The following is a 27,498-nucleotide window of genomic DNA, read 5'->3' as shown; positions in this document are numbered from 1 at the left end:
CCGGCAGAGCAGGATTGCTCATTTTAAAGCTGTACCACCCATGTCCCAGCCACGGTTTTAGATGTTAACATGTTTAATCCTCACATCAACCACAGGAAGTAGGTGTTGCCATCATCTCTACTGTACCATTGAGAAAAGGCAGATAGCAATGAGGTCATGTGCTCAAGGTCACACACACAGGGCCTGGCAGGACTAGAATTTGAACACAGATTGGGCTGACCCCACACCTCCCCTTAAGACCCCCTTTCAAGATACAGACACCATCCTGTCCACAGAATCCCAGGCCTGGGGGTGTCTGCGCCCTGTCCGCCCTTGTGTCCCCCTGCAGGGGCTCCTTACTGGCCCTGCCTCAGCCCCCATGAAGATCCAGGGGAAGCGCCAAGCCCAAAGACCCTTCTCCCAGTGACTCCCATTCAAGACAGACCCAGCAGAGGGGCAGTGAGACCTTAAGCGGGCCCCTATAATAAATTTCCATTTATTAATTACATCTGAAAATACTCGAAGGCAAACATGGTACTTTTTCCTTCCATGCCAGATACACACGTCTTTAAGAGGTTCAGTGTACTGCAGAAGGCAAAAGTTTACTGTGCCCTTTTTACACCAGCTCAAATGTTGCCTTTCTCCCATAAAACATGCACCAGACCTCACTAGCTCAAAAGGCAAAGAACAGGATAGCTGTGGGGCAATCAATTTCAATATCATTTTGAATTAGGTGGTTGCTGTTTCGCTGTATGTGTGGGGACTTCATGTTCTTTCACACTGTGACATCCCAGTCGGCCCGTCCCCTGACTTCTTGTGCCCACAGGTCCTTACTGAAGTGGATTCGGAGGATTCTATTATAACCTAAGTTAGCAGGCACCTGGAGATTGTTGGCAGTGCACCCAGCAGGAGATGCACTCCAAGAGCGAGCTGTGGGGAGAGGAGGCGGTGGAGAAAGAGGCCTGGTCCTCAGGGAGCGAACACAGCCAGCCCCATCATTTTCTGATGGCGCTGGGAGGTGGGTTTGATGAGGTGCTGGGCAGGAATGGTCACCGAGGGTGCAGGGAACCCAAGTATAGGCTGCGTGGAGGAACTCATGCTGACCTGATTTACACGGTGGGCTTCAGCTTGGTTGGTTAAAAAAAAGACACACACATGAAAACCCACAGCACAAAGCCTTCTAGTAGGAGATAGAGACAAGCTTGGAGAGGGAACACAGATATTGTGTGGAAGAATCTAACCGCATTCTGGAGATTCTGCACATATCCCCCAAGGAGATGCAGCAGCAGCCGCTGAGGCTCTGCATGGCACCCCCTGGGCTGGGCACCGCACTTGGCTCTCTATGCAGGGCCACAAGCTGCAATGAGCGTAGGCCACTTGCTCAAAGTCACACCAGGCCGTTTGGCTCCCGGGGCCTTGGCCCAGGCCACTGTGGCCTCCTTTGCCTGCATACTGACCGAACACTCAGAGATTAGCCACACAGGGTGCCTCCTGACTTGGGGCTGCTGTTGGAAAGTGACAGAGTAGCTCTCACCTGGGAGGAAGGCAAAACACTGACCTCTGCTCTCTAATAATTTAGGAAACACCAGGTGGTAATGATAGAGTACTGACCAACAGATCAGACTGCTTTTCTGTTTCTTGTTTAGCCTTATTTATCCTCTTCCCCTTAGAAAAAACTAGCAAAATACAATTTGAAAAGAGCTAATAAAGTATCCACATTTTAAGAATAAAAATCAAACAAATGAATAACTCAATTGAATTCAACAGTGATTTTGCTTGATATGGTGCTAAAGGATTTTTGGAGGAGGCAACCACAACATTTTTCTTCTTTTTTCTTTTCTTTCCTTCCTTTTTTTTTTTTTTTTTTTTTTTTGAGACGGAGTCTCACTCTGTTGCCCAGGCTGGAGTGCAATGTCACGATCTTGGCTCACTGCAACCTCCGCCTCCTGGGTTCAAGCTATTCTCCTGCCTCAGCCTCCCGAGTAGCTGGGATTACAGGTACCCGCCACCATGCCCAGCTAATTTTTCTATTTTTAGTAGAGACGGGGTTTCACCATGTTGGCCAGGCTGGTCTCAAACTCCTGACCTCAGGTGATTGACCTGCCTTGGCCTCCCAAAATACTGGGATTACAGGTGTGAGCCACCACGCCCGGCCTATTTTTCCTATTTCATAAATGATCAGCTAATCTATGTATTAGCATAATCACTTAAGGTTATTTATTTTGCGTCATTGCATCTGCTGGCTGCTATGCAGAATTTGGCTGCTAAGACATGGTGCCAACTAGTGAGGGGCTTACGGTGGGGAGTCAAGCCTTGAACAAAGATAACCTGAAGCTTTGGGTGTATTCATGAGAAAAACTCTGATCAGGCAACTGTCAATTCGTTATTTGTAGCTAATCCCAGTACTTTTCTATTGTGATTTATGTGTTGTAAAATATGTTTGCGTTATTTCATTTGAAATTAAAATTTAACATATGCTGACCTTGTCTCCAAAGATTTCACATTATTCTGCAGCAAATGTCCTGCCGTTTCGCTATGAAGATAACTGGGGTTTTTTTGTTTTTTGCTTTGACCTGGTATGAAACTCCCCTTTACAGTTCTGGCTTGTGAAGGGAATAACTGTATCACGTGAGCTCAAGGTCACAAGAACTTTATCATCCATCATTGTTCATCATAACCTGAACAATACCAGTCTATGGATAATTGCAAAACTAGGCGATCATCCTCATGTAAGCTACCAATTTGCTTTCACAATTTGCTTGATAAAGCCTTTGCTAACAAGCCCTCCCTCACCTCTCTGCCACCAAATCTGAAAACACCTGCGTCTGCACCTGTTCTCTGCCTTCTCAATTGGGGAGGTGGTCTGGTTCTTTTTTGTTCTGGACCCCATTCTTTTAACCTTCTCGAGGACTGGACTCCTGCCATACACAGCCTCTTTCTTCTGTATTGTCATTTTCTCCTGCTTTACCAAGTGATTCCAGCCCTTTTCATTCAGACAGGGTTTTGTATCTTTCATCTTAAAGAAACCCTCTCTTGACCTTGCCTACCTTTTCAGCTGCTGCCTGGCTCCTCAGCCTTCCTCCACAGCAAAACCTCCAGAAAGCCTAATCTGCCGCTGCCACCTGGACCCACTCACATCACATTTTCTCCTCAATACCCTCCACCTGGGTCCTTATCAAGGTCACCGGTGACCTTGAAGCTGCCAAAGCCATTTTACCTTAATGTCTGTCTTGACGCCCCAGTCAGCACTGCACACCTCTGACATCCCTTCCTGCTGCAATGGCTCTTCCTGGGGCCTCACGCATCCAACTCTCCACCTGGTGTCTCCACTTAGATGTCGAAATAGTCATCTCCAACTCACCAGGAAAACAAAACCTCCTCATACCTGCCTCCTCCCAACCTGTTTCTACCTTCTATGCAGAAATTCAGACCCAAACACTTAGAGTCATTCTTGATTGATCTATTTCCCCTCAGTACTGACATCCACATGCCAACAAGTCTAAATGGTTCTGTTTCCAAAATAAATCCCAACTCAGGCCACTTTTCTCCACCCCCATGATCTCCTCCCACGCAAGCTGTCCCATTACCTTTCCTCTGTATTATTAGACTACTCTCCGAAGTGGCTGCCCTCCTTCAACTCCTGCCTCCCCACAATCCGTTCGCCACCCACAGCCAGAGTGATCTTGATGAAACACAATGAGATCTCATGGCTCCACTGCTTAGAACCCTCCAAAGCTTTGTGTTTCCGGACACACCTGGCCTGTAAGGCCAATGATAAGATCCAGCTCCGAGTCTCTCTGACCTCCCCACAGCAGCCCTTGGCTGATAGGTACTAACCACGTTTGCCTGCTTTCTGTTACAATTTCAGATTCATGGAATTCAACTGAAATTCAAATGAAAGACACCACAGAGAGCAAGAGACCCAAAGAGCAACCCACTCGTATTTCCCCCATGTGCAACATTCTCAGAGAAAATTCTCAAGATGTCTGTTTTTAAGTTATTCTTCTCCTTTTCCTTCTTAAATTGAAGAATCCTAAAATTAATTTTTAACATTAATATAATGTATTTGGTTCAAAAGTTATCTTACCCCCACAGGAAAATTAACTTAAGACCCTCATATAATTGAACCATGACACTGACAGGCTTTCTCAAGGATTCAATCTCAAAAAAGTACTGGATTGAGTAAAACAGTGTTTTGTTTACTATTAAAATACTTGATTTAGCTCTACTTGTATGTTTATAAAAAACATATATTTCTTTTAAATAAAAGTTAATTTTCCAATGGAGTATGTAAGTCAGATTTGTCTTGATATCATTCTGAATGAGGATCATCAAAATATGAAACCAAGAACTACATAATTTATTTTTTATTTTATTTTTTTTTTTGAGACAGAGTCTTGCTCTGTCGCCCAGGCTGGAGTGCAGTGGCGCAATCTCCGCTCACTGTAAGCTCCGCCTCCCGGGTTCACGCCATTCTCCTGCCTCAGCCTCTCCAAGTAGCTGGGACTACAGGTGCCCGCCACCACGCCCGGCTAATTTTTTGTATTTTTAGTAGAGACGGGGTTTCACCGTGGTCTCGATCTCCTGACCTCGTGATTCGCCTGCCTGGGCCTCCCAAAGTGCTGGGATTACAAGCGTGAGCCACCGCGCCCGGCCCCAAGAATTACATAATTTAATAAGATAAGTAATATAAATATTTCCAAGCACTATGAAATAAATGTCACTAAAATTCTGTGCATATTAAAATTAAAAATAGCATTTTCAGAAGGAATGTTGCATATTTAACATTAATTTCCTGATTTATATAAGTCTGGGCTATATTAAAAATATATAAATATACATAAATATATATATAAAATATACTCTCATTTGACATGTGCATAGACATTTAAGACAACAGAATGTTAGGCTTAAAAAACACCAGTAAAACTAACCCCCACAAAAGTATTACCTCTGAAAGAGCATTGTAATTACATTTGCATCTGCTGGTGCTAAATTCTCCTTTATTGTAATGATAATTAATTATGCTTTCTGATAATTTTTAAGTAATCTTAATTTATCTATAAGAAAATATATGCATTCAAAGCAAATGGTTTCTCAAGTTTTTAATTAAAAGTGTTCATGATTTAGCTCCAAAAACACTTTCACAAATTAGATGTTTTGGATTCCTTAGATAATACAGGTGGGAGTTACCAATTGTTTCTGGATTTGGGGTTAAATATGGGATGCCTCATCAACCGTGAGACTGTCATGAACAGGAGAAAGAAGACATGGGACTGATTAATCTTAAGTTTAATTTCTCACTAGATGTTAAGAATAGCATTTTCCCCCAAATATATAAGATGTTTTATGATTACTTCTAGGCAAACACGATAGGATAAATCCGAGAACTCAGATGCTTTTCTATAAATGTCTAAATCTGAAGTTGAAAGGGAACATCACTCCTGATTCCAACCAGGACCATGTAGTTCTGGGTGATTTTGCCAGTGTACACAGCATCAGTGAGAACTGGGAGGACATCTGCACCTCCAGTTAGCAGAGGATCCTGGTGTGGCTGGAGCACCTTCTGCCTACCCCTTCCCCTGCCATGTCAACTCCTTGCCCTCTCCAAGCCATATAGTTAAAGACACGGGGCCAGATGCCCAGCCCCTTCTTCCAGCCAGTGTGCCACTCCTCACTCCTCCATTTTAGAAATTCTACAGATATCACTGGCTCTACACTGGCATGCTTATCAGAAGCAAAAATCATATTAAAGGATGAAAATAAAAGCTTTTTTAAAAAGTCATACTTGGCCAGGTGCGGTGGCTCATGCCTGTAATCCCAGCACTTTGGGAGGCTGAGGCGGGTGGATCATGAGGTCAGGAGATCAAGACCATCCTGGCTAACATGGTGAAACCCCGTCTCTACTAAAATACAAAAAATATTAGCTGGGCGTGGTGGCAGGTGCCTGTAGTCCCAGCTACTTGGGAGGCTGAGGCAGGAGAATGGTGTGAACCCAGGAGGCAGAGCTTTCAGTGAGCCGCACCACTGCACTCCAGCTTCCACGACAGAGCGAGACTCCATCTCAAAACAAACAAACAAACAAATGAAGAAACAAAGTCATTCTTATTGGCCATCCCAATACAGAGCCCACAGGACAATGGTGCTCTGTAGAGAAGGGGTGGGGTGAGCCGGGGGCCACAGGCCTTGCAGGCAGGGCAGGGTCTCTCTGTTTTACATATTGGTTTCTCCACATGCTTCCCTTAAAAGAGAGGATTCTAAGAATGAAAAATGTCTCCAAACCACCATGCCAGGCAATACAAATTTTGAAAGACTGTTATTGATGAATACACATACACACACACACACACACACACACACTCACTTCTGGTGCACTGTAACAAAAATGAAAATGACTTTCTGAGAAGCTTAACAAATACTTTTCCTTTGACACATGCTTCATGAAATGACCAAATATTTTAAAGAAATGTATATTCTGAAAAATGAGAGAAAACTAACATTGATGTCACTCTTTTGCATAAGCAATACTGCCATCCAAGTGATTAGGAAAAGCAGCCCTAAATAATGCAGATGTGAACCAAACTGCATTTTAATATGATAAACATTCAGAAGTGATCCATGCTATCATTTTTTATACAATGCATTCTTTTCTCAATTGATCTGAAGACTGTGCATCTTAAAAGTAAACTGAATTCTGCTCTTTCTGTAATTCCCATGGAGGCAATTATCTACCATAAGTATTTTTCTCTACTCATGTAATTTCTACTGTTTTTATCTGGGAAACTGCTTAATTGTTAGTTTAAGAATACAAACAGGAAAAAAAGCATCATCAGCATTTCTTAAAGATATGCTGCCTTCCTGATTATCAGCCTTCCCCATACACTCATAAAAGCATTTCTTGCAATCCCACTGTAGTTAATTAATTAATTTTTTTTTGAGACAAGAGTCTCGCTCTGTCACCCAGGCTGGAGTGCAGTGGCGTGATCTCGGCTCACTGCAACCTCAACCTCCCTGGATCAAGCAATTCCCCTGCCTCAGCCTCTCGAGTAGCTGGGATTACAGGCGCACACCACCATGCCCAGCTAAGTTTTTTGTATTTTTTGTAGAGATGGGGTTTTACCATGTTGGACAGACTGGGCTTGAACTCCTGACCTCAGGCAATCCGCCCGCCTCGGCCTCCCAAAGTGCTGGGATTACAGGTGTGAGCCACCGCCCCTGGCCATAGTTAATATTTTTAACAAACACAAATATTTTGGTACAGAATAAGTATTCCTCTTATCCATTTAGAGAGCTGGATTTCGAAGAAAGTTAATAATGAATTAGTATCAATATGGATTCTCAATAAGAAACCTTATTAAAAATGGTTCCATCTTTCACTAGTTAGAATATTTCAGTAAGCATTTCTTACCTGGGAATATTCAAAGTCAGTGATAGGGGCTATGCTCTTGATGTAGTCTGATCGAAATTGGTTTTCAGGGTTGGCCAGCGGAACTGGAGGTATTATAGTACTCATTGCTGAAACAATTGTCTAAAATGGAATAAGAAAAAAATATGGATAAACATTTAGGCTCCATGTATGATAATCTACAATATGTAATTTCTGTCTACACGGTTTTAGAATGAAGAGCACTTGACTTTTCTAGTAAACAATCATTTAAAAAAGTCCTTACCACGATAGCATCTTTAACATTTTTCCGGATGTCCAGAATTTTCTGTTTCTTTTCCCTGTATTGAAAGAGAGTTGTTATTAGCTTAATTTACTCTTAGCACTGATGCCAATCAATTGAGTGGGATTTTAAATTTCCAGCTACAGCACTGACCTAGACTGCTTTCACTAGAGGTCAGTATCGACCCCCAAGACAACATCTGCAAAGGTTTTATCTGGGAAAGGAAAGCACCCTCCTTCTCTAATTTGTACTCTAAACAAACTTGAATGCACACTTTTTTTTTTTTAAACCTATAGCTTTAAACAACTATGCAGGTTACACAAAAACAAGGCAAAATCGCTATGGATATTGCATATAAATATAACGATGCAGTTACACTTGTAAATGTATTTTACCTAGATCCATCCCATGGATAATATGTTGACAGTTATAAACTGAAATAGATGCAAACAAATAATATTATACTGAAAAAATATATTGAGATATTGGTTAAGTGTGCTCAGAGCAATACCAGTAATACAGATCAATACCCCAAGAATACCTATAAATCATATTTTGTTAAGCAAGTTTTCATTAGACAGTAGCAGAAAAAGGATTTGCCTAAATATACCAAATTCAACAGCAAATATCTAATTTTTTCCCCCTTGAATGTCTACTCCATTATCAAATAACTAGAAATTGTTTAGAGAAAGCACTTCTGGGACGTCTGGGAGAGAGATGAAGTTTGCATGCAGTTTGGAAGCAAAACCGAAATTGATCATTCTTACTCGGGATTAAACCCATTGACGTGCAGGATCCTCATCTGTTTGACGATAGTGCTTTTCCCAGACTCACCAGCCCCTGCAAACAAACACAAAGAACGCTGTGATCTGTGTCCGGATATTGCTGCCATCTCTCACCACTAGCCAGGTCTGAGCAATTCTCCTCCCCCAGCACGGGGATTTCCTACACTTGGGTTCCTGGCTGGAGGAGCTCGCCCCGGCCGCCGTCTGAGCTCAGCCGCCCGGAGGTGCGCGCGACCCTCGCCCGGCCCTGCCCGCTCAGCTCGGCGCTCGCCGCTCCTGGCTGTGCGCTACGCTGGGGCCAGGAGCCGCCGCGCGCCCCTCGGCCTTACCCAGGAGCAGCAGGCGGTGGGTAGCCTTGTAAGCCAGCCGCTCTTTCTGCAACTGCTTCTCGATCTTTTTGTTGGCCTCGCGTCGTTCTTTTTCATCGACGCCCTGGTCTTCCGTCGTCTTGCTGTTGCCGCCCAAACACCCCATGCCTGCCCGCTGGGATGGACGTCAGAAGTTAGGAATGTGCGCAAAAAGCAATAGAGAGTTGGAGACGTGTGCGGCTCCTGCGACGGCTCCTCTCTTTCCTGCTGCTGAAAGAGATGGTCTGGTCTCTTCGGTGTTTTCCGATTCAGAGCAGGCGTTTCTTCTCCCTCCCCCTGCCCACCGCAAACTCCCAACTAAATGGCTGTAAGGAAGACGCGCGGAGTAAAATGCCTTTTTAAACGAGAATTGTTTTAAAATCTGCTGGATGAATACGGCACAATGAACGGAGACGGGGGACGAGGGCGCCGGTCTCCTCTGGAGACAGCCGAGGTGGCGCAGCGCCCTGGGTTCGCCCCGCGTCCCTTCGCCCGCACTGCAAGCCTCGCTCAGCCCCGCCCAGCGGGTCCCCGAGGGGGCGGCGCGCTCGGCTGGGTGCCAGGTCCCAACCAGCCGGGGTGGTGGCTGAGCGTGGCGCGGAGGACAGAGCGTGCCACCGGAGTCCCACAGGGCGACGATGGGCACCTGCCGGGCCGGCTCGCGCCTCGCTATTCCTCAGCCGTCGGACGTGCGCCCCCTCCCTGGTCTGGGATCCCGGTGCGGGGAAGGGAGAGGGAGGCTGGCTTTGGGGGCGGCCGGGCCGCTGGTCCCGGAGCTCTCGGAGAGGCGCTACCGCGCTGGAAGGGTCAGGGAGCTGACCCCCCACGGAACCCGGCCGGCTGGGGCGCTTACACGCTGACCGGCCTGGGTTCCGGGCCCGCAGCCCCTCCGCCGCGCCGCGGCCGCCTGGCTCTCTTGCACCCCGAGCCGGGAAAGTGCGTCTGGGCGCGCGCTCCGTGTTGGCTCGGACGCGTCCCTGCTCCTGGCGGGCGAAGACTCGCGCAGGATCATGCATATTCTAGCAGGGAGGAGGATCCCTCCGAGGCTCACCAGTCACACCGCCTTTGTTCCGCTCAGCTTCTAGACTATTCCAGCTCGCCCACGTCGCCGCCTCCCGAGCCTCCTGTCTTTACCTCCAGCCCCCGTTTCTCCTGTGCAGTGCTCCCAAGCAGCACTACCTTTCTTCCAGAAGGCACTGTGGCCTCGAACTTGGCGTTGTAGCAGAGGAATGAACTAGGGCGCGAGACTGGCACCTGCCCTCCGTTACCGAGACCCCTCCAATAGGGCCGCAGCCGGCAGCTTGGCGTTTGGAGTGTTGTACTTGGGGGAAGGAGGTCAGAAGAGGGGGCCGGGCCGAAGTCGTGGACACCAGCCGTGGGCGTGGAGAAGTCACTGTTCCCTGTGTGTGGCTGCTCCCAGTTGACAGCTTGGCGCTGCGCTGTCTACTTGCCTTTGCTCAGCTCTGTCGTCGAGTCCCTCCACCTTGCAAGAAACCTACACGGTCTTCTTCACTGCGGAGCTGGCCTTCTTCAGGAGAACAGACCCCAGCCCGTCCCGGCCCCCCAGGCGGCGCTTCCCCTACCCTCAGGCCCGCCGCTGCCCTATGGACCTTCGCCCCTCACCCAGCGCACCTTCCCCTCTCCACTCTTGCTTCAACCTCTCCTGCTACTGGCTGGTTTCCCTCAAGCAAGCGAACACATTCAACTCTGTCCCACCAGAACCACACAACACCTTTCATCTCACGCCCCTTGTTAGTTCCACCAGTTTTCCTCCTGCCCACCGCAGCCAAGAGTTAGAAAGGTCGTCCGACCCCGCCTGTATTCGCCTCCTGCTGCTCCCACCTCAGTCCCTGGCAGCCTGGCTTCGACATTCACCCCATAGGGAAAATACTCTCATCAAGGTCATCTAGGGCCCCCCAGGGGCTAAGTCTCATCCATGAATTTTGGTCTTTATTTTCTTCGCGTCTCTGTGGCTCCTGCTTTGATCCCTCCTAGAGACTGCATTGGGTTTCAGGCTGTCCCTCTGGCCGGTGCATCCGGGCTCCTCCACCCAGGGGTCCGAGGTGCCTTCCCCACAGCACAGCCTCTCAACCCACACACCTTCCTGATGGGCTGACTGCATCCTCCATACTCTGCCCACTCAGCTCTCACCGTGCCCACCGCGGATCCCTAACCCAGCCCATCCTGCTGGCCACCACCGTCCCCAGACACACCGCCCCCACGGTGCCGCAGGTGTCTGGAATTCACCTTGCCAAGGATTGAGCTCATGCCCCGTGCCACCCTCACACCACCTACCTGCTCCTTTCTCAGTTCTTTCTCTGGAATAAGGGCCCCTAATTTTCCAAACCAGAACGATGGGAGTTATGCCAGATTCCATTTTCTTACAAACCCCAACAGTTACTACATCCCGTTGGGTCCGTTTCCTGAGTATCTGTCCTGTTCTTTCCGTGGCGTCTGCCACTGCTGTGGTCTTAGATTACTAATACAGAGCTGGATTTCAGAGGCCTCCGGACGGTTTCCACTGCCTGCTGTCTCATTTCAGTGCACCCTGCACAATGCTGCCACTGCGATAGTACAAATCCAGCCACATCACTGTCCCCATCATCTACAAACCCCGGGCCTGGTCCTTCTGGTGGGGTTGGTATAAACTCTCCCCTTCTTAGGGCTTACCCCAACCCTCCTAACACTCTCAGTTCCTGAACAGGCTGGTCAGGTGCATGTGCTGCTTGTGTCTTGGGAATACCTGGGGACTCTCTTTTCTGGGTCAACCCCCCTAGTTATCCTTCCAGCCTCAAGCTGGGCCTCACTGCCTCCCTCACATTGGGGGTTAGGCCACACCTTCTCAAGCTCTAAGGGAGCACCAGAGTCTCCTCTGGTCTCACCCATCACCTTGCATTGTGATGGTTTAACTGTGTCCTCAAAACTCCACTAGACTGTGGACTCCTTGAGGGCCAAGGCTGAGCCTGTCCTTGTACCTGCCACACCAGTACCTGGTTCAGTGCCTGACCCAGAGGAGATGCTCTGGGAATATTTGTCAAGGGAATGAATGACGTCGTGAAAGCGAAAGATAACTCCAGCTCAAAGTGTGAATTCTCATCAAAGGAATGTCATGACCACATGTAAAAAATATTTGTTCAATATAGTACTTTTCAATGAATATTCTTACTGAAAATAAAAATACATTTTAAAAATGCAATGAATTACTTTTCTAGACATAGGCAGAAGCAAACATACAGTGTCAGACTCCATTCTGAGCTAGGTTAAAAGTTGAAGTTTTGTGGAAGGAGACTGTTTAGCACAGTTTCCACAGCTCACGTCTTGTGAGTGTGTAAACACATATATTCCCACGTGGCAATATCAACCCAGCATGCGCTATGACTAGTGGGGCAGTCAGAAGGTAAGTTTTTTTTTTTTTTTGAGACAGAGTCTGGCTCTGTTACCCAGGCTGGAGTGCCATGGCATGATCTCAGCTCACTGCAACCTCTGCCTCCCAGCTTCAAGGGCTTCTCATGCCTCAGCCTCCCAAGTAGCTGGGATTATAGGCACCTGCCATCACACCCAGCTAATTTTTTGTATTTTTAGTAGAGACAGGGTTTCACCATGTTGGCCAGGCTGGTCTCGAACTCCTGACCTCAAGTGATCCAACCACCTCGGCCTCCCAAAGAGCTGGGATTATAGACCTGAGCCACTGCGCCTGGCCAGAAAATGTATGTATCTATGCTTTTTTTTTGAAAAAAGCATAGAGTAGTGGGATTTTTATAAGGATTTGCCAACTTTTTTTAATGTCAAGATTTCTATAAAATGTTGGAGAGCAGGGGACAAAATAAATCCCTTGAAAACTTATAAAGGGAGAATTATGTTAGAACCTAGAAGTCACATTTTTTAAGGAAGTTTGATATTTAGTTTCCCTAAAAATATAGCAAAAGATTTCCACTTGCTCAGATTTAGCAACAGTGTTAAAGATAAATTCTATATTTGAAATTTAAGAAGGATTAGGTAAACAGATGTGATGAAAAACGTACCAAAATATACCCAGGAAGTTAATATATTAATAATATAATGATAATGTGTGTGCTGTAAAACTGCTTCTAGTTATGGAGTGATTGCTGGCACTGGGTTAAATCCTTTCCATGGAACAATTTACTTGGTATTTGCCCTAAAAGGTGGGAACTATTGTCATCATCATTTTACAGAGACTGAGAGGCTGAGTAAGAGGAGTATCTGGGACACGGACCCTTGTAGCCTGGCTGCAACATTCGCACTATTACCTGCATTGTGTGCCACAACACACTGCCAACACTCTAAAACATAAAAGCACTTTCCTTATACAGTGACGAGACATTTCTCATGAAAAATGCAAAGCCAATCTTAGCCTATTTTCAGGTAGGAATTCAACACACCTTAAAAAAATTTTTAACCCAATCACCTGACCTTTTTCTAGTCTGGTCTGGGAAACCGATTCTCATTTGTGTTTAGAACCATTGGATCAGCATCAGGTGTACCAGCTGGCCACCTGGAGCAGTGGGAGCAGGGCTGGTGGGGAGGGTACCGAGAGCAGAGTGGCGTCGGCTACCAATGTGAGCGTCTGTTGCTAGGCAACTGCTGCAGCAGCATTGCGCTCCCCAGCAACACACCCACCTGCGGGGACCCAGGGCTGCCCTGGGAGCCGCGGGCAGAGGGTCCAGGCTGACTGCGCCAGAGCCAGGAAGAGAAGGTCCTGGTCACTTCATGGAGAATTTGAAAGGCACAAAAGTAAAACAGTTGTTTCCTCACTCTTGTTGAAGTTTAATACATACAGGATGTCTCAGAAGTCTTTTTCTTTTTTTTTTCTTTAAATTTAAGACTTTTATTTTTTTCACACCCCAGTAGGCCTGGGTGGTTGATTTTCCTTGCCCCCCTATCCATCCCCAGTACCCCTACCCTTCACAACGAGAACATCGGCTGTTGCTCTTTGGCTCAGAGAGCACCTAGGCTTAGGCAGCTGACTTGTAGTGGGTCAGTGAGCGGGCATCGATCCATGTGGGCATGCGGTACTGGCTCAGCCACCCCACCCTGCCTGGGTAGTGGCATTCAAGCCTCAAGGGCAGGAATAGACTTCTTTGGCTTTAGGATATTGAAGGGAAATTTCTGGCCCACATTTGCTGTCATTGCGTCTTCAACCTGATGTTCAACATATTCCTATAACACCTTAAACCAGGCATTCTTATTCTATCCCTGAAGGCTTTTGTTCCCCAGAGAATCTCTTCAGGGTATCAGATTGGAGTCCTCAAATGTCTCTTTCAGGAGCTGTTTCTCCACCTCATCTTTGGAATTCTCATTTCTGGTGGCAGAGACATGTAACAGGAAGAAAATCGATGATGCAGAAACCAGACTCTCAGTTCAAGGCTGTGGGCAGCGTGGGCAGTCCGATCTGCACTGAGAACATCAAACAAATAGAGCTCCTTCAAAGGCCTCTCTCTCCTCGGCCTCATGAAAATAAATGTAACCCTGCATAAGTTCATCTGATCTCTGTCCAGAGAAGATCACCATGCTATCTGTGTTCTTCCAAATCTACTTGAAATTAAATACTTACCTACTGAAGTGCGAACTGTTGTAATGTCCTAAGTTTCCAAGGAAAATATAACTTCATCCAGAGCCTGAGTGCTTTCCTCAGAGTTCAAGAGGGTTTCATGATGTTCACTTCCAATATGATCTGCCACTCTTCCAGCAACCAATAAATCAGGGCTGCCCTCCATGCCAGTCACAAATGTCTGGGGAGTGTATTTTCTACTGCATCTCTTTCAGCTGCTTCACCTGGGTGGCAGCAACCAAGCCAGAGTCCAAGCCCCTAATAAAATGGAGCCTATCCTTCTGTCTGTTGTCAAAATTATCCTTCTCCTTTTTATCCCTCTCCTTCTTCTTCTTTCTTCTTTTTAGAGACAGGGTCTCACTCTGCTGCCAGGCTTGAGTGCAGTGGCACAATCACGGTTCACTGTAGCCTCAACCTCCTGGGCTGGAGGGATCCTCTCGCCTTGGCCTCCCAAGTGGCTGGGACTACAGGCATGTGCCACCATTCCTAGGTAAATTTTTAAATTTTCTGTAGAGACAGGGTCTTGCTATGTTGCCCAAGCTGGTCTTAAACTCCTGGGCTCAAGTGATCCTTCCACCTTGGCCTCCCAAAGTGCTGGGATTACAGGTGTGAGCCACTGCACCCGGCCTTAAATTCTTCTTAAGATCATTGTTAAAAAGGAACCAAAGCTTGCTCTTCAAAGTTTCTGTCTCTAAACCTGAGAAGAGCTTCTCCACATTGTCACAGAGGGCATGCAGAGGTTGTGCCTACAGTGATGATATTTAACCATTTCCACAGATGCAACTTTGCCATTTACCTTTAAATCCAAAACTCCATAGTGTCCCAGAGGAAAAGGCTCCACTTTTAAAAGGGGAGTCATGGAGTGCTCCAATGGGACAAGAACTTCAGCTTCTGAACACACAACCAAAATCCATCTTCTGTTACGGCTTTAAACAAAACTCAACTCCCTAGGTATCTCTGCCCAAGAACACTTTCTTATTGGCAGTATCTAGCAAAGTAATTGCAAACACATCATCCAACATACAAACTGTTTACTCAATCCCTCTTTTGTCGTAAAGATGACGATTATCTCACCACTCACGTTGGTCTGGTGTTCAAATTCAAAATGGTGTTGCATCTTTTTCTGTGGTTGTAGCTTTCACTATTGTAACAGGGCTACAAATATGGATATTTCTTCACTCAAATTGGCTGCATTCCAAATAGCTGATCAACCACTGCCAACTGGTGAAATCCAAAGAAGCAGTTGGTGTGTCCATTGGCATTCTCAAAACGAAATGCGTGTGAACAGAAAGGCAGTCGTCACTGCCAAAGAGGGCCCAAATGTCATACATGGTGCAGTGAAGCCATGGTCTCTAAGTGATTTATTCAAAAGTGATGGAAGAGACTAGGCACCAGCGGGTCAGGTTGGAGGGGACAGCCAGGGCCAGGGCTGCAGAAGGCATCTCAGAAGTCTTAGCGCATTTGAAAGTTTAATTATTCAAATTTCTTTTATACTTAGTTTTGTAAATTTTGAATAATAATTTAAAAACTTGGTCTCTTTCAGTCCTTCTGATTGAAGATGGCAAATGTTGAAAAAAAAGTCACCTGTTCTCTGATTAGTTGAGGTCAAGTCCCCAATAGCAGTAAGAAGGAAATTTGTTCCCCTTATAAGAAGCCTCCCACCCCCACAGAAATTTAATTAACAACTGGATGAAAAGGATGAAAAAATTCAAGGCAGCTGTTTCAGTTCACAACAGGCCAAGCAGGAGATGCTGATCAAGTTTGAAAACTGACTAGACGTATGTATAGCACAAGATGGTGGATACATTAAATTTTAATAAAAAAACAATAGCTAGAACATGTAATAACTGGTCTTCTGTAGTCTTTATACTTTAAAGGTTATTAAAGATGAAAACTGCATTAAGACTTCTGGAACAGGTACATCAACAGTTTTAACGCCCATCACAGTGGCTCACACCTGTAGTCCCAGCACTTTGGGAGACCAAGGAGGGGCAGATTGCCTGAGCTCCAGAGTTTGAAACCAGCCTGGGCAACATGGCGAAACCCCAATTCTACAAAAATTACAAAAGTTAGCCGGGCATGGTGGCATGCACCTGTAGTCCCAGCTACTTGGAAGGCTGAGGCAGGAGGATTGCTGGAGCGCAGGAGGTCGAGGCTGCAGTGAGTCATGTTTGCATCAGTGCACTCCAGCCTGGGTGACAGAGCGAGACTCTGTCTCTGAGGAACAAAACAGTTTACGAAAGGTGAATGGTCACTAAATTCTATGCACTAACAATGCTCCAAGAAGCCGACAGCTATAGCCCGAGAGTTGCAAACAACTGGGTGGTGCTGGAGTTGTGGCCACTGAGTGACCCGTGTGCACACAGCCCTCAGCTGGGGGTCCCTTCGGGACATTTTAAACAACTTGCTGTTGTTTTATCTCTCTTTTTTTTCCTTAGTATCTTGGTGGAAATAACCTGAGTAGATGATCATTCATTTTTAGCAGCAGAGATCATTCTGTGACCTAATTATAATACACTTAAAAAACATCATGATAAAAATTTTAACAATTTTTAGAGAAAAGCAGGGAAACATTTTTCCATTTTCCTTTTCTGTACATAATAATCTGTGATCAAATGTTTTAGAATGTATTGAAATAATTTATCTTCTATTTTTCTTACCCCTATAACCAAAGTAATATTAAGGAGGTTTTAGAAGTGTCATCTGTAAAGGAGAATAACACATTCTTCTTTAACTCACAGCTTTAAAAACGAAAATAACACTGAATCAGTAGGAAAAGTAGGTTACATGTCTCTGACTTCGCCCCTTGTCCAAAAATCCAGAACTGAAATATTCCCACTAAAGCACTGGACTCAGTGGTACAGATAGGAGTTTAATTACTGTGTTAGAAGGTGGAAAGTCCATTGAATATGTTAAAATAAAACCAAACAAAAGCGTATCCCACAAAGTATAACAAGAGGAACCTGCAAATAGAATGAACTATCAAGGTCTCACAATTCAAAAATATGGTCAGGCTGTGAGGCAAGGGCAGGTGTGGGGACCACTGGTGTATTTTAAGAGAAACCACACACATCAAAGTTGCATTTAAAACACATTTTACAAACTAGAAATCAAATAAAGTGCCCAATAATTTGCATTTGAACAGTGAAAATCAGCAACCCCATCTGTTTCAATTTGCTGTTTAACCTCAAATAGCCTAGCAGCATTTTGGACTACAGCAGATATTCAAACACATGTTTTTTAGCCAATGTGTTTTAATACCAAAGTGAAGTTTCAAAACCAGTCTAAAAAGCTTTAAAGATGGTGCTTTCTTTACTAATTAACAAACATCAGATGAAGTAAAATGTAAAAATTTTTCAAGCAAATCTACCATATATATGAGCAGTTTCTTTCTGAAGGAATATTTTATGATAAACAATAATTTTAGCACTTAGAGACAGTTCTAGATACCCTGACTTTTCTACTCTTCAAATAATTATATTCACAAACATATTTTTGTATAAAGTGAGTCAGACTCCACAAAGTCCCTTGATTTGGAGCAAAAAGACAGAGGAACAATGTGGTCTGCATTTTAAATGCCTAACAGTGGTGGGTTTTTTTTCTTTTTTTTTTTTTTTGTATTAGTGAGCGCTCCTGTGGAAAATCAAAGGCGTGGTGACATGAATCCCAGTGCTGACACCTGATTCTGTGTAAATCCTAGCACCAACACCTGATCTCATGTGGCCCCTAGGCTAACACCTGATTCCATATGAATCCTAGAACTAGCACTGATCCAGTGTTGGAATTCAGTAATGTCTGTCTGTCTGCCTGCCTCACACTGTTCTCACATTTTAAGCAAATCAAGTGAGGATATACCATAAGGGAAGATGGTTTGTAGAGTCCGATTTCGTGTCCGCACAAAAAGGAAAGGAAGATTCAAGTAGTTGAACACGTGGATATTGCTACCTACAGGCTGTCACCCATAGAGATGTACTCCAGAAAGGGTAAGAACACTCTAAGACCAATTTCGTAAGTTTCTGTGCAGTTCAGCAAATAGGACTAACACAGCCCACTCACTCAGAGGGCACTGTTCGAGGATGGGTATGAGCCGAGGGCTAGGTGGCGTGGGAGGGACGCTGAGGGGTGTGTGAGGGTCCTTGGAATCGGGCAAAGCTTCATCATGGGAGCGGCATCCAAGGCCGGTGTTGAGGAGTGGTAGAGTCAGACCACATGGAGAGAAGGCGCACATTTCAGGTTAGAAGGCACTGCAGAAGGATAGGCAGAGGGAAGGGAACTGGTATCGCCCAGGAGGCAGGTTGGCAGACAATGAAACTCAGTCTCAGAGGTCGGGTGAGCATATGAGCCACAGGGTTCGTGTTCTTGGCACGGAAACTTTTCTTAAGAGGCAGCCCCTCCACTGGGTGCAGCATAGTGGTTGCTGAACAAGAATGCCAGCAGAGGTCCCTTTCTTTGTATTCTCTGTCCTTCTCAGTGCATGGGTGAGGGTAACAGTACTCCGCTCATGGGGCTGTGGTGAGTATCAGATGAACTGATTCACTGCATCAAGCTCCCAGTAAGTGGACTGTGGTAATTATGACGATCATTCAATAGGAATAGAACTAATATATATCCATCTTATCCCTCTGCATGAGGCAGCATGCGGACATCCTTGAGAATTTCCTAACTTTTTCTGCTGGGCAGACACATGAACAACGAACTATAGTACGGTCAACAAAGACCCACTGAGGGCCTGTGACATTCAGCTGAGCACAGGGTAAGCTGCTGGCTGGGAACACACGGGTAACAAAGCATACTGGGAACTGTACAAAAATGTACATGTGATGGGCGAATGGGTAAGCAAAATGTGGTAGAGACAGAAAGTATAATGGTGATATCCAGGGGCTGGGAAGAGAGGAGAAATGAGAAGTTAGTGTTTAACGGGTACAGAGATTCAGTTTGGGAGGATGAAACATTTCTGGTGATGGATGGTGGTGAAGATTGCACGATGATGCGAATGTACTTAATGCCACTGCGGTGTACTCTTAACAGTGGTTTAAATGGTACATTTTATATTGCATATATTTTACCAAAATAAAAAAGAACAAAATGCACATGTAGAATTTTCAGCACAGCAATTATGGGAGACAGTCTCCTGGTGACAGCTGAGTGACTTCAATTCCTTGTTCTTAGACACATTTACTGCAATTATACTGTTACACCAGCAGGTGACAACATGGAGCCTGGGGGACAGATGGAGGCTCTGAGGTGCATTTAAAGCAATGCATGTTCATTCATTCATTCATTCATCATAAAGCATTCTTTGAACACCTACTATACATCTAGCACACTTCCATGCCTTGAGATTATAAGGATAAATCAGACACTGTCCCTGATCCCATTAATTTAATAGTCTAGTTGAGAGGGATGGACCTGCAGTCAAGTTTTCTGAGTTCTGTAATGATTACAGTGGGAGCACAGAGGAGTTTGTGTGGTCAATTCTACAAGTGCATAAAAAACATCATTTCATTTTTTTTAGAGAAATTTATGCTAATATTTGTAAGTCACTCTTCATTTTTAAAAGACACTGAAAGGTGCTTTATTTTCAGCATCTCATTTGATGATTATAGAATGCACCATATTGCCCACAATTTGGTCCACAGCTTTCACAGGGGTCTGAAAGGGTAGAGTTCTGTTGGATTCCAAAGCCTCCACCCTTTCCCGGATGAACTCTGAGGCCTCTTACGGATTTTAAAAAACTACACCCTTCTCTCTTCTACTAATTCCAAAAGGAAAAATCAAACAAGCCTACCTCCTTTCCCACTCAGTTAGGCAGATTAATCTGCATATAATGACTGATGAATTAATTATCTCTTTGCCCAGTTGCCTTAGCAACTGGTTTCTTTTAGAATTTGGTTTAGTTACAGAGTTTAAAGCAACAGTATTCCTTGTAATAGAATATCGAATTGTCTATGCAATTAAACATAACATAAACTTTTCTTATCCCAGGTAGGAACTATGAGCCTTTCTCAGAGAAGCTGGAGTGGCTCATCCTCAAACTTGCAGGGCTGTTGACAAAGAAGAAGGGGCACAGAGCTTCATCTTTGTCTATGTTTGCGTTGCATGGTTTGCTTTTATTTGTCATTACGTAGCAACATTTGATGAATTTAAACTATGGGTAAGTTGAGATTGACATTCAAAAGGGATTCCCTCATTGCACACGAATCCCAAACAAATTTAGCTGTATTGTATGGTTGAGCAAATGAAGAAATGTGTTATGTTGTGAATGAGAGCCAGGATTTTCAGAAAGGAAGAGGCAACACACACATATGGAATGAAGAGACGCAAGAAAGAGGCCTGTGGGGATGGACTGGAATTGCAAGAATTGGTATGAGCTCATGATTTCTAAAATATACATGGACACACTCATGATTCTGTCCACAAATGGGTGTGTGCAAGTGTATTTGTGGGCCAGTGTATGTTTGTCCCTGTGTATCTACATGCATGTATTTCCTACTTCTGTCTGCTGAAATGCCAAGAAGTTAAGACTCTCCAATAACAGCAAGCAGGGACAGTACCCAGATCTTGGTCATCCTTAGAGAAATAGCTAACTGGGGGTGTGGGGTGTGGAGTGGGCAGGGCAGGGTAGCTATGAGCTAAACCTGGAACACTGTTACGTCGGAAAGTAAGGAAGTGCCCAAAAATTCTGGGGGCACACCACTAGCACACAAGAGCTGGATTGAAGGGGCTCTCATTTGGCCAAATCTGGGATGATGTGAGCACCAAAACAGTTAAGTACTGTAACGAATTCTAAGCCACTGAAAATTACAGGCCTGTCAGGTGTCCCTGCCAACAACAGACAAATAAATAAATAAATAAATAAATAAATAGAAAAGGGAGGACTCTAGCCAAAGGCAGCCAGTGAATGCAGAAGGAGGGCTGGGACAGGGGACACATCCTTTTCGACCACCGTGGGGAAGCATGGGTCAGGTGGAACTGGCAGCAGATGCTGAAGGCAGGGGGAGGTTTTAATGAGGAGCAAGAGGGCTGTATGGTCTCAAAGTGCCTCCCCATAGGGTGCTTATTAGTGGCAAAATAAAAAAAAAAAAGAGTAACCACACAGTGGAGAAACTGGACACCAAGTTGGGTCATCACAATTGACCCCACCAATGTGGGAGGTGTGGGCATCACAGGTTTCCACAGGTGAGACCCCGGGAAGGACACCACAGAGTGTATGCAGTGTTCTAGCCAGAAAGGTATTTACTGAATTTAAGTCAGGAGGAAACATCGGGCAAACCTAAAATTAAAAAAATAAAAGGATAGGGACCTGTATTCTTCACAAATGCCAACGTCATAAAGAGCTAAGGAGCGATGACACCCTAGTGCAATACCTCCAATCCTGGAGGGGAAAATGCTGGAGAACACATAGAGGGGCCGACCGATGAAACTGCTGTGCAGATGATGACAGGTCAGACACACTTATTGTCTCAATGTCCAATCGAGTGATTTTGAGAACTGTACCATGGTCACCTAAGGAAACACCCTGCCCCTAGAAACACAACGGACGTCCTTTAGGAGTAAAGGGCCATGATGGCCACAGCAAGCTCTCAGAAGATTGAGAAAGATTCACCTGTCTACACCTCCACCTGCACATCTACAGAATGTATGCAAATGAGAAGGCACACAGGGAAATGTGAACAAGAGGCGAACCTGGGTGAGGGGCATTTAGGAAGCCTTTGAAGTCTTATTCTTGCAACTTTTTTCTAAGTTTGGGATTGTTTCCAAATGAAAAGTTGAATAATGAGAACAGCCTCAGATGCTCTGTTCTGTAAGAATTTCCCTGAATCTGAGCACCAAGTGCCCCCAGGGATCTAGGCTGCGCAGGGCACTCTCTGGGTCCTCACCTGCCCTCATTCAGTGGGCAGCAGACACCATCATGGTGTTTCTGCTCGTGTACTTCGGTGATGCATTGACTGCATGAAATAAGGCAGTAAGATGTTATGACGTCAGGTGGCAAAGAGCAGTGGGCTCCTCTGCAGCACTGAGGTTCTGTGGGCGTTGAGTCCCCCAGGTCACTGCCGTCCTGCCTGGCAACCCGCACATCCTCCTCATCCTCACCCGCTCTGCACGGACTCACACCACACAATTTTTCAATTCTGCCTGGAAGGAGTGCCTCCTCCTTTTCCCTGGGGAATAACTGCTTCAAGAGGAAAGGCTTGGCTGGGCGTGGTGGCTCGTGCTTGTAATCCCAGCACTCTGGGAGGCCGAGGCAGGTGGATAACTGGAGGCCAGGAGTTCGAGACCAGCCTGGCCAACATGGTGAAACCCTATTTCCAGTGAAAATACAAAAAATTAGCTAGGTGTGGTGGTGGGCACCTGTAATCCCAGCTACTCAGCAGGCTGAAGCAGGAGAATTGCTTGAATCCGGGAGGTGGAGGTTGCAGTGAGCTGAGATACGGGGAGCTGGGGCATGTCTGCCTCGGCAGTGAGCTGGTCATGAAGGTGCCATGCTGGGCTCTGCTCACAGAGGTCAGGCCGTCTTAGGTGACAGCCCTCCCCTCGGGGAGCTTGGTGTTCCAGCAGAGACATTGCTGCCCACAGCAGACCTGGCCTGGCCAATGCATGCTACAAGAAGTTAAGACACAGAAGCCAAGGGCCAGGGGTCCAGTGGCCCAGGCTGTGCTTGGGCACGAGCCTAAACCCTGGGGGAGGCCTTTGGGGCCTGCTTGGAACAGTGGGACTTTTGGGGTGGGTGGTGCAGGCTAAGATCACGTTGGGAGCCCGGCAGCCAGAGGAGCTAGAAGAGAGAAAGCCTGGAAGTAGGGTCTGTGGGAGGCTTTGATATTAAAAGAGGAAATGCAAGTCAGCCTTTCATCTGCTGAGTGATGAGCTACCAGCAGGTCTGTCAGCCCCAGGTCCACTGCCTTCTGTGAAGCAGAGCCTGGACGCTGGGGGTTCTGCTGGCCTGCAGACCCACCCTCTCCGGCCCAGGGGGCTGGCTCTGCAGACAGCCTCCACTGGGTTCCCTGGCCCAGCTCCTGTGGGTGCAGGGGGAATGGCAGGGTGAGGATAGGAGGTCAGGGTCCTTCCCCCGTTCCCCCATGCCAGGCTGAATGCCTTCATCAAGCTCTCTTCAGTAACCTGTTTTGAGGGGATCGTTTGTTTTCTGCCAGATTTCTCACCCAAATGGTTCCCTTCCTCTGGGCTGATATGTCCCTGTGCCCAGCACAGGGCTTGGGGAGCAGAGGCATCTGGATTTCAGTCCCCATGGCTACTCTGGTCAGATGACCCTGTGCAGATAGAAACCTGCACTGCTGTGTGGGTGGCCCCGGCACACTGGCAGGTCTGGGCGGCTTTGATCTGTCAAGGGCTGTGCTTTCAGAAGGAAGGTGAACCAGTGGACTGGAGAGACCGGGAGAGTGGGCAGGAGGGCAGTGAAACCCACTGCAGAGACCCTGAGGTGCAGCCAGAGAGGTGAGCGCAACAGACATTCAGAAGAGTGGAAGAGAGAAACATTCAGAGAGACTTGGAAGACCTTGGGGGCTGATCAGACTTGAAGGTCGGGGACAGGGAGATGAGAAAATGCCTTAGGATTCTTAGAATTTGACTAGAAAACAATATACACAATTTAAAGCATTGGTAGGCATTATTGTAATGAAGCAAGCTATTTTCTCTTCTGCAAAGATGATTAAAACATGCACAGTAAGCTCATTGTATATATAGTAGTCCTCAGATGAATATTTAACAAAATGTATTTTTTAAAGTTTGAAATACTCCATTTACCCGCATGTGATTGTTACACATTGGATACTTGTATCAAAATATCTCATGCAACCCATAAATAGATACACCAACTATGCATCCACAAAATTTAAAAAAATTGAAATAATTCCAAGCTCACAGAAAGAATAGTATAAAAATGTTCCACATACTCTTCACCCGGTTACTTCAATTGTTAGCATTTTGCTACATTTGCTTTGTCATATACTTTCCCTATCTGTATGTTTTGATATTCGTATTTACACATTTTTTTCCCCTGAACCATTTGAAAGTAAGCTGGAGCCAGTATGCCCTTGTCCATATGTATTTCCTAAGGCTGAGATTCTCTTACATAACTACAAATGTTGCTACAGTCCTATTGACTAATCAACTGTCCATATACAAAGTCTGCTAACAGAACCAAGTGTCCTTTGTAGCAATCTCCCCATCCTTCTTCCAGGGGCTGGCCCAGGATCACACAGCATTTAGCTGTCCTGTTTCTCTTCTAACGCAACTGGGGAATTTACACCCTGCAGTCGACATGGGAAAATGATTGTGAAGGTTGTTCTTCATGAGCTAGAGGAAGTTATCATCACCACCAGCAGCTTCTAAACAGCAAGGCTCAATCTCTCAGACACACCAAGCACCTTCTGCAAACAGGGGCTGCAGAAGTCAAGTACAAATCTTTCAAAACAACTGCTGTACAAATGCAGTTTAAAGGTATGTGATACTTTAAATCTTACTTAAAATAAAACTAATACTTCTATATACAAAAAAATAAAACCACAAAGAAGTATCTTTAAAAAATAATAGAGATAGGGTCTTGCTCTGTTGCCCAGGCTGGAACACAGTGGTGTGATCATAGCTTATTGCAGCCTCTAACACTTGGGTTCAAGTGATCCTCCCACCTTGGCCTCCTGAGTAGCTAAGACTACAGGTGTGTGCCACCACGCATGGCTAATTTTTAAATTTTTTGTAGACACGAAGTCTCACTATGTTGCTCAGGCTGGTCTGGAACTCTTAGCCTCAAGCAATCTTCCCGCCTCAGCCTCCCAAAGTGTTGGAATTACATGTGAACCACCATGCCCAGCCAGAAGTATCTTTAATAAAAGAAGTCTCTCCCTCTGTGGGAAGAAAATAGACTAGATTTGGAGATGTACTGGCACGTTAAGTCCCAGAGTAGGCTGCGGTACAAGACAGAGAGTAGTAAACTCTGCATATCAAATCACTATGTTAATAGATTGTTGTATATGAACAGGGGGAGGGCTCCAAGGCGTCCGATAAACAACTGGGACCCAGGAAGGGAGCGTTTCCTATGTTGCTGTTTGTCCTTTTCCATTCTCTGAACTTTTTACTGTGACCCTGCATTTTTTTCCCCTTCCTTTCTTCCTTCCTTCCTTCCTTCCTTCCTTCCTTCCTTCCTTCCTTCCTTCCTTCCTTCCTTCCATCCTTTCCTTCCTTCCCTCCCTCCCTCCTTTCTTTCTCTCTTTCTTTCTTTTTTTTTTTGAGACAGGTTCTCACTCTGTGGCTCAGGCTGGAGTGCAGTGGCACAATCTCGGCTCACTGCAAACTCCTCCACCTCTAGCGCTCAAGCAATCCTCTCAACTCAGCCTCCCAAGTAGCTGTTACTACAGGTGCATGCCACCACACCTGGCCAACTTTTTTATAGTTTTAGTAGAGGCGAGGTTTTGCCATGTTCCCCAGGCTGATCGCGAACTCCTGGACTCAAGTGATTCTCTGGCCTCAGCCTCCTAAAGTGCTAGGATTACAGGTGTGAGCTTCATACCTGGTCACATTCTTTTCTAATTAAAGAGACCAATGAGCTACTCTTATTTAAACGATCCATTCCTCATCATCACTCTCTTCATTGAGCTCAACTCACTTATTAATACGACTTATCAATACCTTATCAGGTCAGGCGCAGTGGCTCACACCAGTAATCCCAGCACTTTGGAAGGGCAAGGTGGGTGGATCACTTGAGGTCAGGAGTTCGAGACCAGCCCGGTCAACATGGTGAAACCCCGTCTCTACCAAAAACACAAAAATTAGACGGGTGTGGTGGTGCGAGCAAAAACACAAAAATTAGACGGGTGTGGTGGTGCGAGCCTGTAGTTCCAGCTACTCGGGAGGTTGAGGCAGGAGAATCACTTGAACCTGGGAGGTGGAGGTTGCAGTGAGCCAAAATCATGCCATTGCACTATAACCTGGGTGATAAGAGTGAAACTCCATCTCAAAAAAAAAAAAACCCACAAAAACAATAAACAAAACCTTATCAAATGCCCACCAATCCTCACGTCGGCCTGGCGTTTTCCCTGTGCCCACCTGAGTCCAGCCTTTCTCTTTATCTAGGATGCTCTCCTCCCACTTCTCTGCATGTCCATCAAACCAGTTCTATACTTGGTTCAACCACTCCTGCATCAGATAGGGGACGCTGGTCTAAATGCCATTTGCCCTTTAGCTTCCTGCCTGGTTGCTGTGGTTCTCTGAGAATGTCAGGTTTTTCCAGTAGAATAAATCCCCCCAAAGGCTATTTCCTACATGCTCATCAGATCATTGATGCTTACTGAGTGAACTACAGAATGACCCCAGCAGTGGTCCTGCTGAGGGTCTGGTAGTATTCCCTTTGCAACCTAAAACCTCACCTGTTGAACGATGCCATGAGATCTTTAGAGTCCTAGGCAAGCCTATGAAACTCCCATGCTATCTAGAATGCAAGCTATTGCTAATTTCTCAGAACTTGCTGCTCTCCAAGGACAGTCATTTAAGCCACACAGCCATGCTCCAGCCCTCGGAGCCCAGACATGATTGCCTCCACTGAATCCATTCTATGTGATTTGATCCTGTCCTGTAAAGAAAATCTAGGCCCGGCGCAGTGGGTCACACCTGTAATCCCAGCACTCTGGGAGGCCGAGGCGGGTGGATCACGAGGTCAAGGAATCGAAACCATCCTGGCCAACATGGTGAAAACCCCATCTCTACTAAAAATACAAAAATTAGCTGGGCGTGGTGGTCCTCGCCTGTAGTCCTGGCTACTCGGGAGGCTGAGGCAGGAGAATCGCCTGAACTGGGAGGTGGAGGTTGCAGTGAGCTGAGATCGCGCCACTGCACTCCAGCCTGGTGACAGAGTGAGACTCTGTCTCAAAAAAAAAAAAAAAAAAGAAAAGAAAAGCTTATTGCTCTTCCCTAACCCCCAGCTCCATCGAGAAACCACCAAGCCTCTGGAAAGACGGTTTCATCTGAACTAAGAGCTGTTTCAAAAAGGATGAGGTCACCCCACATCTTCATCCCTTCTGGTGTGGCTGGCGGCCTCCTCCAGGAGAGAAGTGATGGCGCAGTTCTGCAGAACGGACACAGGACCTGTCCAGGAATGTGCAGAATGACACGCACACCCAAGTTCTGGGCTTGGACTTTTTTCT

The 27,498-nt window shown here is 45.9% G+C and overlaps 1 protein-coding gene and 1 pseudogene across 4 annotated transcripts in view; both read right to left on the bottom strand.

Annotated features, from left to right (window-relative positions):
* GNAL (G protein subunit alpha L) overlaps positions 1-27,498 on the bottom strand; it is a 208,344-nt gene that overhangs the window by 132,448 nt on the left and 48,398 nt on the right. The window contains exons 1-5 of one of the 4 annotated variants that reach the window (XM_030810774.1): positions 9,830-9,864; positions 8,761-9,009; positions 8,414-8,486; positions 7,650-7,704; positions 7,388-7,507 (exon numbers count right to left, since the gene is read on the bottom strand). In XM_030810774.1, coding sequence (XP_030666634.1) covers positions 7,388-7,507; positions 7,650-7,704; positions 8,414-8,486; positions 8,761-8,905 — 393 coding nt within the window. In that variant the 5' untranslated portion in view covers positions 8,906-9,009; positions 9,830-9,864. Of the gene's footprint in view, positions 1-7,387; positions 7,508-7,649; positions 7,705-8,413; positions 8,487-8,760; positions 9,258-9,631; positions 9,865-27,498 lie in introns of those variants that run through there. The other 3 variants (XM_030810773.1, XM_030810772.1, XM_003276680.4) reach the window with 3 other exon arrangements.
* Positions 13,752-15,479, bottom strand: LOC105739672 (annotated as a pseudogene).

The sequence above is a fragment of the Nomascus leucogenys genome, chromosome 4 (genome assembly GCF_006542625.1).
Source record: "Nomascus leucogenys isolate Asia chromosome 4, Asia_NLE_v1, whole genome shotgun sequence".
Lineage (NCBI taxonomy): Eukaryota > Metazoa > Chordata > Mammalia > Primates > Hylobatidae > Nomascus > Nomascus leucogenys.
The sequence above is the reverse complement of the archived record's forward strand: the minus strand, read 5'-3'. Positions and strand labels throughout refer to the sequence as shown.